The sequence below is a fragment of the Candoia aspera genome, chromosome 1 (genome assembly GCF_035149785.1).
Source record: "Candoia aspera isolate rCanAsp1 chromosome 1, rCanAsp1.hap2, whole genome shotgun sequence".
Lineage (NCBI taxonomy): Eukaryota > Metazoa > Chordata > Lepidosauria > Squamata > Boidae > Candoia > Candoia aspera.
In genome coordinates, this window is record NC_086153.1 from 335456364 (window position 1) to 335469770 (window position 13407).

Sequence of the window (13407 nt, forward strand, 5' to 3'; positions counted from 1 at the left end):
AAGGATAAAAACCATGCTAAATCAAACTATCCATTTTTGTTTTCAAAGACACCAACCAGATACCTATTAAAAGCCCACAGACAGGATGTGTTCGGGACAACCACTTGCATTATCCAGGAAATACCGCTCAGTCAAAATTCAGTCATTCTGCTTATGAAAATACCCTTTACTTGGTTCTAGAACACAAATGGAATCTGGTATTCAAATGTCTTGGCTTCTTGGAAACATTAAAAACTATTTTTTTTTAATTTGTGTTTTTGAGTGTTTTAATGCCTGGTGGTAATAGAGGGTGGCTGGCCATCTGATTTTAGTTTTTGGATTGTATGGTTACTTATTTTTCTTGATTACTGTATATTGGAAGATTACTTTTGAGATTATTCTGTATACTACCCAGGTCATTTGATTGGAACGATGTAAACATGTTGTCAATAAATAATAAATAAGCCACAAAAAAAGCTAAGCAAGATTAAAACTAACCAAAGCTTAGCATATTGTATGAATGCAGCTGCTGTGACCTGGGTTTGCATGTCAACAACCAGGCTGAGTGAGAATTTTAGTTTTTAAAATTCTCCGATGACGCTGACAGGCCAGCCAATGTTCCTTCAGATTTAGTTTCTTTTCCTTTTATGACAGCTAATGAAATACAATATGTTTATGTTTGGGCAGGGAGGTATTTTGACAGGCAAAAACCTACCAGCTTATCTACAGATCTGCTAAGAATTTTTGACTTCTGACGAGAATATTCTAAACAATCAAATTCATGTTAATTTTTACAGAAGTGGAGAATACATTTCTATTTTCAGGGGCACAACTGTAGGTTTTATACTGTTTGCATTACTATTCAGTGCAGTATTTAGGAATCTAGACTTACTGATTGTTTAATTTAGCCTGCTATTTCCCCCATCCCTTAGAATAGGGTGTGAAGCATTTATTCTGAAGTTCAAGACCTATTCCCTGTGGACTTTGAGATATCATTTAGTTCTCAGCATTAAGTTGCTTCAGTGAAAACCTTTATTTGGAGCTCTCTGATTTGGTAGCCTTGGTAAAGAATTCCCCCAGTGATTTATTCTATGGCATTACGGTTATTGCAATGTAGTGACAACCATTTTGCCAAATGCCTTTGGTGGTTGCAGCAGATGTTTTCGAGTTGTCAGACTATTGGGTTTTTAAAGCACTGATGTTGTCACACTAAAGGTTCTCTTGTAAAATTAAAAAATAGAAGTGAAAAACACCTTAGATGGTCTAGTCCATCCAACCCAGTGCTGACAGAGGGAAGGTACTATTCCAGCATCCTTGATAGGTTTGTAAAGGAAAGTCTCTCTGACTGCTGAGCATGTTGTCAGAGTCCCTGAAATATTTTGCTGCAATCAACTTTCGTAAGAGCTGTGTTGAATCAGTTAGTTAGAAAAAAAGCTGTAATTGCTCATCTTGTGGGAACAGAAAAACAATAGCAAAAGAGCTTTGGGCTTAACTCTCCAAGAAAATTGCAACAAACCTCTGCCAGAGGGAGGAATCCCATACACCCCAAGATCATCGATTTTAGTGCCTTCCCTGCATGCCCACTGAAGCCCTGGGTTGCCCTAGGGCGGCCCCCATCTGCCAATCTCCCTGTCCTGAACCTACTTCCAGCTAGCTAGTTCCCTTCTACCTATACATCATTCTTAAATTTTCATTCCATGATGTGTTCACTTTCCATACGACTGCCCCACTTCCTTCCAAACAGAACCTCTAAAATTTAATTCATCCCAAGTGATTATGAACAGCAGCCTGCTGCTTCAGGATTTAGCAGCGTGGCATTGAAACATGCCATACAAAGTTGGTGGGACCAGTCGAAGCAAATACTTGTAGCTCAGGGTTGAACTGTGGAGGCCTTGGTGCTCTCTGGTTGGTGGAGCCCACAGACCAACAGAAATTACCCACCGTGTTTTTGGAGAATAAGCTTTTTGTTCAGGCTGTAAACCCTCTCTGCTTAGACTGATTCTCTGCGTACAGAGAAGCATTATCTTTGAATAACCAACTGCTGGAGAATAGTTAGGGGAAGACCACCCCTTTGTCTTTTGGCCATTGTTGTAAATGTTGATATAAACCAATGATTTGGTCTGAAAGGGGTTTCTTAGATACAGATTTTGTTACAGTGTGTGTTAATTTTATATCCTATATTTCTTCAAAAAGATCAAGGTGATGTAAATAGGCCTTCTTCCTCCTATTTTCCCCAACAATAGCCCTGTCAGCTCAGTTGAATGATACCTAGAGACTGGCTCAAAGTCCCCCAGTGAGTTTCCATGGTTGATAGTGACCTTGAGCTTGGTGTTCCCAATTCTGTCCCAGTGCTAATTACTACACCATACTGGCTCAGCATCTGTTAGATTTCTAACCCACTTTTCTTTTAGCAGCTCAAGGTGTTCAAGTATAGTAGCAATTGTGAAGTGCTGCCCTGCCAGTAACTTCAAAGTTACTGGCAGGTAACGCATTAGAATGCGTTACCTTTTCCAGTTTATAATTGATGGAAACATTTGGTCTCTGTCTATCCATACTCTCCTGGCCTTTGCACAGCAACTTTAAGCATGGCTTATAAACTAGAAAAGGTAACGCATTCTAATTTACCTTTTCTTCAGATGTCATGTCATTTCCATCATTCTCTGTAATGATATTTCCCATTTGCTCCTGTTCACTGTTCCAATTTTGATTTTCTCTGGCTCACTTAAAATCTTGGAACATAAGGATGAAATAATTAGTCCTCTGATGGGCTAAGTGCTGGTCTTTTCCTTAAAAAAAATAATAATCCAAAGTTGGGAGTGGGGTTGAAGATGACGAATGTGTAGCTAGATACTGTGCTCTCCGCTTTTAGCCTTATTATCTAATCTTGTAACCTCCTATTTTTAACCTCGACATTTTTTAACCATTTCTACAAATCTTTTACATCAGAGAGGCCACCTATCTGTTTCAGCCTTGATTTATCAATATCACAGGTCAGAACTCAAGAATGGGGAAAAGAAAAAGAGACAGCGTGCACACTCTGCAATCCACAGATGAAATAATATACCAAAAGATTTGTACACATGGTGATGATAAATCAGCATCACTTCCTCAGACTTCAGAAGCTACCTATACACACACACACACCCCTATGCAATTGGTTCAGCTCCTGCCCCAAAAACTATTGGCTACCCTTGGCTTACAATCTACATTTGACAAAAAAGGTATAAGTACATGAGAAAGTAGCTCTGTGAACAGCCAAAGGTCCTGCCAAAGGTTTCAGAAAAATACATGTCATATTTTAAAAGTGCTTTGCATGAACAGAGAGGAGTTGGCACCACAGGCATTCCAGCCATCAGAGGCAGCGAAGAATGACAATTGCATTTAAATTCAGACCAGATGTGCCTAGTCCTGCATCCTGTTTTCCAATGCAGTGGCCAAATGGGATGACCTCTGGGTAGCAGCCAGTTTGGGCTTGATGGAGTCAGTCATCTTCTGTAATATCTGGTTAGTGTGAAAGAGAATGGCTCGGTGCTGAATGAATTGATTCCATTTAGCATTCTTCGAATGACTAGCTTGGTGTCTGTTGTAGACTTTCTGGTATCAGTTAAAGACCTTTTTTTTTTTTAATTAAAATATTTTATTACCACCTGTTAGATATTTGGCATTAATGATGATTCCTGCTGGTGATTATTCCTTTTGTTTTCATGCTAGTGCTGTTTTTATTTTGTGTACATTTTAGACAATTATTATCTAACATACAGAGAACCTTAACTATTGGAGAAATCCTGCATGTAACTAAAATGCAAATGAATCAATCGAGGAAATAGCTTAGTTGGAGCAAAACAAAGGTACATCTAGCTCACCAGCAGAATAATACTCTTAGAGACATTCCTTGTTCGGAAAAAGAGCTTTGTTGGATCATTTTAAATTGTATTTGTTCTCATCAGCGTTCCCTTCCCAATACTGGTCAGGCAAATGCCTTTAATAAGCCCCCAAATAAGGCAAGAAGCTAATAGTTTCTGTCCATGTTTCTTTTACTCGGCATTTACTAGGCCTAGACTGCCCCAGTATTTGGATGTTTCACATAGACGTATGCTCTTCCCATGCAAATGTCAAAGGCTTTCAAAAGGTGTAAGAAGATGTTGGATCAGCATTCTGCTCTCCATAGCCTACAAGCAGAATTCACTTTGCCTTCCTCTTTTCATTTGACTTTACTTCCGTGTTCGGAAGCAGCCTTCCAGTTCTCCTTATCTTGCCATACTTAGGCACTTCCTCTCTGATTCACTACTGGTGGAGACAAGAAAGATTAACTGGATAGATCTCCAGAAAGGCAGTTCCTTCATCCTTACACTGGTTCTTCTTAATTGAGAAACAGCGGGGCTTTGCCTACATTGGTGGTTTGGTTTTCATCATCATGTGTTTCCACTGTTGCCTCAGTTTTCCCGGTCATTTCCTTCCTTTTACTGGTTGCCTTCCATTTCTTTTTCTGGTTATTGTGCTCCTCATGTCCAGCTTTTCTTCCTTATTCAGGGAGCAATTGAGTAGACATTAATAGGCTGGTCTTCAAAATGCCGTAAGAAGGGCAAGCCTTCTCCCCACTGGCTAGCAGAGAGGATAATCCCCATCTTATTATAAATACTGTACGTATTTCTCTTGATGAGACTGTGATGGTGAGGGATTGTTTATAATTCTGAAATCTTCTCAAGCTGAGTATGGAGTTCTTGTTGCAAAGTACGGGAAAGCATTTGGCCCAGAGAGATCAGAAAAATCACACACCAGGCATTTCTATAAAAATAAATTTATTTACAGAAAGCTCAAAAACATATTTACAGGCTTGTGCATTCACACGCACTCAGAGAGCACCGGGCTGCTTGCTCGGCTGCAAAAGTGAAACTAAACAAAAGTCCTGCAAGCTGCCTTCCCCTCAGGCAATGCAACTATTAACACCTAAACTGAGGACAATTAAATTCGACCTCTTCACCTCTTCACTTGCTTAAGGAAGTACTTAATTACCATGGTAGCCAAGAGCAGAAAAAAATGCCAACAGTTCTCCCTTTTGCCCTCTGGGCAACCATATGCAGTTGGCATGTAAGTTACATGTATAAACATGTCCCTCAGCAGCTGCTTGGAACTGTCCACACGTGAGACTGGCTTCAGAGTGCAAGCCTTGGGGATACCAAACTGCTTGAGCTGCAGCTTTCTTTTATAGACTCAAAAGTATTCCCTCTCCCACCGTCCTTCCCATTCTGTTCTTTTTATTCTTCTGAAACCCTGAATCACCTGATCATTTCCTCATTAATTTATTATTAAGCAGAAGAGTTTCTAATGTTTTAATTCCTGAAATAATATAACTCGGGCAGCAGCTTTTAGTCAGGTAGCATCTCTACCACTGTCTCATATAACCAGTGCGTGTATATGGATAAAGTACTGCAGAAATAAAAGCAATCAGTAGACTGGCTTCCAGATTATCTGCATGCAATGTTTGACTGGAAAACACATGCACTCCAGTGCATTGATATATGCTCAGAAAGAATCTTAGTGAAAACATACTCCGGTGGCTGAAATGTGCCCTGTAACATAGGTTGTAAAATGTAGGTTACACACACTGTAGTGGAAGTACACCGTCCTCCATTATTGCCTATAAAATCCTACAGCTTTCGTCTATATCACGTCTTTCAAAAATTTAGTTATTTATCCCCACAAAGAAAGAATCTTGGAAAGATGTAGAGGAGTATTTGGGCACCAAGGCAGGTTCCCAACTGATGTCCCATCAGGAAACCAAAACCATTGTAGTTGAGGATGGTCGTGTTGTGGAAACTTTAAATGTTTTTAAACGCTGTTACTGAAACTCAAAGTTCACAGGTCTTAAATCACTCCTGTTCAAAATGTTATGGTGTTGGGGAAAAGATCAATCCCTCTGGTTTTTGCCCTGTTCTCCTTCTTTGTGCTCAGTAAAACTCATTGGTTGAATGGCTTCGCTGTAAGCCTACAGCTAATGAAAAGTTGTATGGGCGCTGCTATATCTGACCCGTTGGGACCAAACTGACATTTGTCTTCGTCTTTGTCTTTGTCAACCATGCCGATAGGAAACACATAATTTCATGGCTTGTGGATTTTTTAAAATTCTAACAACTCTCCATAGATTTCAGATGTCGCCATTTTTACCCATGTACAAGTATGACAAAATGCCCAGTTCCTTAGTTACCCTTCTGACACAAATTGCGGAATTGTTAAGAAGCTGTCACAACCTAGCATTTGGAAGCTGCATGGATTTCTCCCTCCCCCTTCCCTTTAGAAGCCAATAATCATTTCAGATTAAAGCCTTAGCTGGGCCTAATTTGGAAGTAATATTGTGCGTGTTCTGCCTCCACATTTTTTCCTCCTTTCCTGTATTTTGCAGTGTCAAGTAACAGTGTGCATTTCCATCGGTAGGAAATGAATTGCTGCCAGACCCTAACCAAAGGGGGATATTAGCCCAGCAACTGTACTAACCAATGGTAGATGACCTGATCTTTTAACTACCTCTATTGCCAAACCAGCTGCCTTAATCAGTCTTAACCAATGTCAACAATTAGGTAATGCCTTATCTTAATCATCCCATAATCTCTGTGTGTGTGCTTGTGTGTGTGTGAGAAAGAGAGACCGAGTGTGTGCATGAACATTCAAACTAACAATTTAAAGATGTTGTAATCCCCTTTTTGGTCACAGCTTAGAGCTTTGAGGTAGAAAGCAGTGAGAAGTCTGGATTCATCTTTAAATTGATCTGTATCCCAGGAGAAAGAACACTGTTTTAGTCTTGAGAAATGAGAAAAAGTTGCTTTTCATTCTTAGTTTACATGTTTGTGTGTGAAAGAGTATAGCTCATTATATATATGTACGCCTATGTCCTCAAATATATCAAAACACCTCATTTCTGATCATAATGAATATCTAAACTAGCTACCATGGAACACCCCCACTGAAGTGCACCTTCTGTACAATTAAGTATAAGAATAATAATAATGGTTTAATGCATAATTGGTTAATTATTCTCTGAGATCAGCCTCTGAAATTCTAATTTTGTCCCTTCCCAGGGACTTCACATAACCCCTTGACTTAGGGGAGTGTGTGTGTGTGTCTGTGTATGAGAAACACATGCTTCAGTGATAGGAGTTGCCACAATCTTCCGGCTACAGTTCAGCCCCTTATGCTCCATTTTCTTCACTTCTGCAGGGAGCAACCAATTTTTAGCACCAGAGCCCACATCTTTCAGATTGATCCTGCCACCAAGAGGAACTGGATCCCTGCCAGTAAGCATGCCCTGACAGTGTCCTATTTCTATGATGCTACTCGCAATGTCTACCGGATCATCAGTGTGGGAGGCACCAAGGTGAGGCCTAAGAGGCAAGCAGCTTCTCCCATTTCTAGTTTCTTCTTTTAAAACAATGAGGACTAGTAGTGAAAAATAATTGTTGTAACTATATTCTGTCTTTCTTTAAGGAGCTTAAGGCGTCATCTTTTTTAAAAAAAACTTCGTAACAGATTCTGTGTGGTACATTAAGTTGAAACATGATAACCAGCCTCATGTCAACCCAGTGACCTTCATTACCGGACAGGAATTTCTACCCATGTCTCCCATGACATTGTGATCACTAAACTATGCTGGCTTTCCCAGAAAGATAATCTTTGTAGTAATGAAACAGTCTGATTTGCTCATGCAACACTCCCAAAGTATGTTTATTTAAATTTTCCAACGATCTTGATTTAGAGCGAAAGAAAAAATTATTTGCACAGTGGTTATAACTGTGTGAACTTCTCTTTAAAACGTAAAGTATAAACATGGTGTGTGAGCTGTCCAGACTGGGACACCAGCAAGATGTTGGGAGAACACACATTTAATTTGTTGTCACCTGCCTGAGTATCACTGCATCCTGCTTCCTGTCCACTTTTCAAAAACTATTCATGCAATTGCTTGTTGTGGAAACTAATTCATTTTCTAGTCTAAAAGTCTTAATGCTTGGCTTTCTCACAGGCCATCATCAATAGCACCATCACCCCCAACATGACCTTCACAAAGACCTCGCAGAAGTTTGGCCAGTGGGCAGACAGCAGAGCCAACACAGTGTATGGGCTGGGCTTTGCTTCTGAACAACATCTCGCTCAGGTAATGGATTATAGGAACTGGATGGGGAAAGGACCACTTTCCTAAAGAGGTTTGTAAAGGATAGATCGGATCCTGCTGGCTTATCCAAGAACATCTCAGAAGGGGCCAGTAGTACATTTCCTATATTGCTTTAAAGCCACAAAGACCAGTGTTTTGATCTCAGGAAAAATTTTACAGCTTTATGAAGTAACAAGACCAGTTATTGCAGACAAATTAGACCCATTTTCCCACCCTTTGTGGTGTGTTGGACTATGTCCCCATCAATCCCAGCCTGCAAAGTCTTTGGGTCCTTCTGGCTGGGAAATTACATCTACACAATCCACCAGATTGGGGAGGCGGAATATGTTATGGGTCCTCTCCATTAAGGAGGTCCATCTAGTGGGACCAAAAAGGCCTTCTCCGTGGTGGATCCCTCCCTGTGGAACATCATCCCTGCAGAGATAAGACTGGCCCCCACCTTAATACTCTTCTGAAAGGTCATGAAGACATGGTTTTGCCAGTGGGCCTGGGGATCCCAGGTTGATACAGAGCCCATCAAGTGGTTTGTTTGAATGTATTGTTGCTGCCAGAGGGTTGGGGGGTGTATTGGGTTTTGTATTTTGGGTTTTATTTCATAGGCTGCCCAGAGTCACCCTGAGTGAGTTGGACAGCCATTTACATATCTTAAACAAACAAACAAACAGGAATTCTACCTCAACAGATCTGGAGGCCAACTGATTAGGGAAGGGTAATCTAATCACCTTCCTTAGCAGCTCTTCTTTTGGACAAGAGGGGAGAACCCCAGAAAGGCTTGCTTGATGTATTATTTAACAACGTTTGGCACCAGATGAAATTTACTTTTTGAAATTGTTCTAATCATTATGAACTGATTTTTTTTTGTTTCCTGTTTTCATTGAATTATCTCTTTATTGCTTATAATATTTACTTTTAATGTATTCAATATTTCTCCCTCTTCTTTTTTCCCCTCACAATAATCCTGTGAGGTAGGTGAATGCAAGAGAAAGTATATATGAGATTGTCCCAAGGTCACCCAGTGAACTTCATGGCTACATAGGGATCTGAAGCTGGGTTGCCTTAGTCTGAAACTCTTAGCCAATTTGTCATGTATGAACAAAATACGTGGCTTTAATGAGTCTGTAAGTTACTCAAAGAATTCAGACTGAAGAGTGAGGTATAAAACTATAAAAATAAAGCTGTCTGAGTGGATCTTCAGTTATTCAAAGACCTGTCAGACTGAAGACCTGTTCTGTGTTTGCTCCAGAGTGCAAATTGCAGGGAAAGAGATTTTAAATAAACACAGGAAAAATTCCTTCTAGTGGCAGTTGTTGATTAATAGTGGAACTGCCAGACAGCATTCAGCAGTGGTGAGTTATCTTGACTGGAAATATTTAAGCAGGGATGCCTTAATTGCGAGGTTCCTATACGAAAAGGGAAAATAGGGAGAATTGGATGAGATGACCACTTTCTTCCAAGTCTACAGATCCACTGTGAATGGATGCTTCCCAGCATTTCCCATTATTGCAGCAACAGTGTTTGCCTAGGTAACAGTTAATTTGAAACTCAGTCTTGGAAATGTGCTTGTAGCTCTTAATCCTGCAGCCAAATCCTTCCGATGTCCTGAAAACATCGATTTCCTATCATTCAGAATGTGGAAATCAACAGTCCTCAGCAAAAAGAGGAAAGATGGCAGGAGAGGGTGAGGAGCTGATGAAACGAAGGTTGCAGTTTCACAGTTTAGGTTTGTTTGGAGATTGCAGAGCAGTAGATGATATATTTTTTTTTGTCTTCTGTTCCATATACTCTAAAAACAGTTTGCAGCAAAATTCCAAGAGGTAAAAGAAGCCGCCCGCTTGGCAAGAGAGAAGTCCCAGGATAAGACTGAACTGACCAGCCCTGCTCTTAGTTTGACTTCCCACCAAGTAAGTCTGGAGGGACAAGTTCCCAAACCTACCAGCCCTTATTGGGATGCTGAATTCACAGTAAATTAAACACGGTTTATAGACACCAGGGACTTATGCTTGGAGGACAGAGGACTGTCCCCTTCACAGCACTGCCAAGGGATGGCTGTTTTCCTCTGATCTCCTGGGTAACAGGGATGCATGGATCTGGAGGGTGGAAGACATTTTGTTCCCTAGGCTAGGCACAGATGGATCGGTAGTACATGAGGAGGAGGAGGAGGAGGAGGAGGTCTGAACAGTCCGTTGGCCTGGAGGAGAGGAGAATGAGAGGAAACTTAACACCCTGAAAGAGAGCCGAGAGGGGAAGTTAATCGAATCATTGTCATGATTATATTGCGTTTCTGAAACTAGCTTTTGACTGAATAAATGTTACGTGACAATTTTAACAGAATAATTTCAGTACAAAGTTGAATATCCAGAAGCAAAGAATTTCAGAGGAATAGCATTCTCTTAAAAATGAAGAGAAAGAGAAGAATGCTATTCTAGGTTTGGATATGAGAAAGAGAGGGATGACGTTCTAAGATTTGCCTGTTTTAGATTCCCTGGATCTTGGACAGGTTCAGAAGTTCTAGCGTGGCACTGAGATTAACACTTGGAGGTGCTTCTTTCTGTGTATGTATATATAGCTGTGGTGGGAGGATTTCTTTTCTTAGCAAGCTGCCTTGGGGATAGCAAAGTAGACCCCTCCCTCCATAGGTTTGACTCTCATGCTCCTTTGCTTGACAGATTCTGGCCAGCCCCATCATCAGTTCCAACGGTCCCGGAGATGACAAGCTGTTCCGGAGCCAGAGTGCTGACATGGAGATGACAACAGAAAGAGAGCGGATTAAAAAAATGCTCTCTGAAGGGTGAGCAACCGGTTAGGGAGTGTTTCCCATGGACACATACTCTGCTTTTCATCTTACACTGAGCAGTTTAACAAAAGCAAATGGAATTATCAAGAAGTTGCTGAGATGCTATTATCTGTTTTAATCTTTAAAATGTCAGTGAATTTGTTACTTTTGAGGACTACGTTGTTGCTTTGGATTTGGCTCCAAAAACATGTCAGCCCTTGAAGGTGGGCCAGGCCAGGAAATAGACACCACAAAAAATACTGGAACTCTACTTTATTGGTATAGGCTATAATAAAGGCATATAGAAAACCTGACAGTGTTTCTCTTTCCCTTCCTCTTATACAAAAGAGAATCAAGGTGGGGCAGTCTGGAATTTCTTTCCTACTCCTTCCTGATTTTTCAGGCTAAGCTTAAGTTTTGCTAATGGCTGTCACGTACCTTCTTCAAGAAGTTTAATCCCAGGCAAAGACTAAACTACTAAGAGTGGCAGGCATTTGCACTCCTGTGCACACCAAAGTGTCTTTTTGGAATTGAATCCAAAGCAGAGAAGAACCTTATTCTACCTTCAGACATATCACCATACCTGCATAAGTATGCTTCCTTGCTTTTAAGTATACTTTCTCACACACACATACTTAGTTCTTTACCAAGTTTTTTACCAATGGATGAAATGCTGTTTTTTTTAAAGTGCCCTATTCAGCTAGTGATGAAGAGATTCCCTTCTTTGCTCCTTCAGTATTCACTCTGCTCTGCATTTTGCTCCTGCTAAATTCAGGTCACTAGGAGAATTTCTAAAATTAAATGCTAAATTGGAGTATGTGCTGATTACTGTACCACTCATTTCCTTCCATTCATTGGCGTATTTTTCTTCTCTCTATTATCAGCGTGCACATGTGTAATAATAAATACCTGCAAAAAATGAGTGTGATTGCAGAGAGACTGTGTTTTTGTAGTTTCTTACCAATATTGTGTCTTTTGCATGCATAGATAAAAGTGAAAGGAAATTTGACACAACCTTATATATAGCCACAACTATGTTGTTTTTGCAGTGTTTGTTAAATGAACATTGCTAATACAGGGAAAGCACAGCTTTCCTCACAAAACTTTCAGTTTGTTACTACTTTTATGTTGTCTGGTTTTGTTTTTATTTTGTTGCAAGCCATTCTAGGAACTTTTAATTCACCGTTGCACAGTCTGAAAAACCTTGAATGCAGCCTCCAGAGATCTCTAAAATTTGTTATCAAACTGTAATTTTTCACATGGGTGAGCAAGAACATTATTAAATAGGTTAGTGCAGCATAGCCAAACTGACTGTGTTCAATATCAATTACATGTAAATTAAATCAAATCAAATTTAGCTTTTGCACTACTTCTTGGAGGGTAGCCCCCATTACACCACCACCCAAGGATGAGTGGTGATCATTAGTCCTGATAAAATTGTGCCATCTTTGTTGATGATGCAAGGCTAACATAAAAATGTATTAAAAGAAAGACATATTTAGATCATTTTAAAATCAGGACAAAAAGGATTCCAGATGCATTGCTTCTACTTTGAAAATATGAGTAAATCCTCTTGTTTGTTTGTTTGTTTAGAACGCCCCAAATCAAGGGAGAAATTCACATTAGGAAAATGTTAGTGATGCCTCCATTTGCAGCTTGGGATGCAGAGGAAAATACTGTACCTATCAGTGAGCTGCTAAGTTGCTTCTGTTCAACATATAACATGACTGGTGGTGCCTCTAGAATTATGGTAGTTCAGACAAATTAGCTATCAGGATGATCTCATCCCGTTTCTTTTTTTGCAGTTATATTCCCCCATAGGCTCTATAGTTCTGCTCTGTTATCAAAATCCTGGAAAGGAAAGTGGAACATTGGGTTAGGTTGTTTGTTTCTTCATTTATTGTGTTTTTCCAAAATCTAAGCATCCTTGCCACCCATCTGAGTCAGGGCCTGTGATACAACTTATTCATTTCCCTACTCTAGGCCCAGGTACAGATTTCTGCTCTTTGTCTTTTCCCTACCCTGACATTTTACAGTGAGGGAATTACCTGATTCTTTTTCTTTTTCCTTTTTACATAGAACATGGTGCGCTTAACAAGGGAAGGCACGCTGCATGTGTTTAGAGGTACCAGCACCAATAAGTTGAAAGCTGGCTATGGCTAACTTGTTTCCATGCAACTTGGCCACACAGCTAATTTTTGCTGCGCTGTGGCAGCTGATGCCTCTGAACACTTTAAAGGTAAATATTAATTTTAAAAAAACTTGATACCCTCTGGGGAACACTATGTCTTCAGAGTTGCTCTATTGCAATTCCCAAGAGATTTTTCCTGGTAGAAGGCAAGATTTTATGCTGTGTTAAATTGATAATCTTGTATTTTACTGTATTTTAATATTGTTTTTACTTGGTTCTGTGAGCCTCTAGACATGTTGGTGAGCAGCCATATAAATTCAGTGAAACCCTTCCTTCCCTATCAGAAATACATCTTGAAAACAG

At 40.1% G+C, this 13407-nt stretch overlaps 1 protein-coding gene across 2 annotated transcripts in view; it reads left to right on the forward strand.

Moving 5' to 3' along the window:
• The window catches only part of HOMER3 (homer scaffold protein 3), a 30861-nt gene that overhangs the window by 4285 nt on the left and 13169 nt on the right, over positions 1-13407 (forward strand). Inside the window, exons 2-6 of one of the 2 annotated variants that reach the window (XM_063290845.1) lie at positions 6412-6554; positions 7192-7348; positions 7991-8122; positions 9934-10041; positions 10807-10928. In XM_063290845.1, the coding sequence (XP_063146915.1) occupies positions 6541-6554; positions 7192-7348; positions 7991-8122; positions 9934-10041; positions 10807-10928 (533 nt within the window). In that variant the 5' untranslated portion in view covers positions 6412-6540. The remainder of the gene's footprint in view (positions 1-6411; positions 6555-7191; positions 7349-7990; positions 8123-9933; positions 10042-10806; positions 10929-13407) is intronic. The other variant, XM_063290846.1, reaches the window with a different exon arrangement.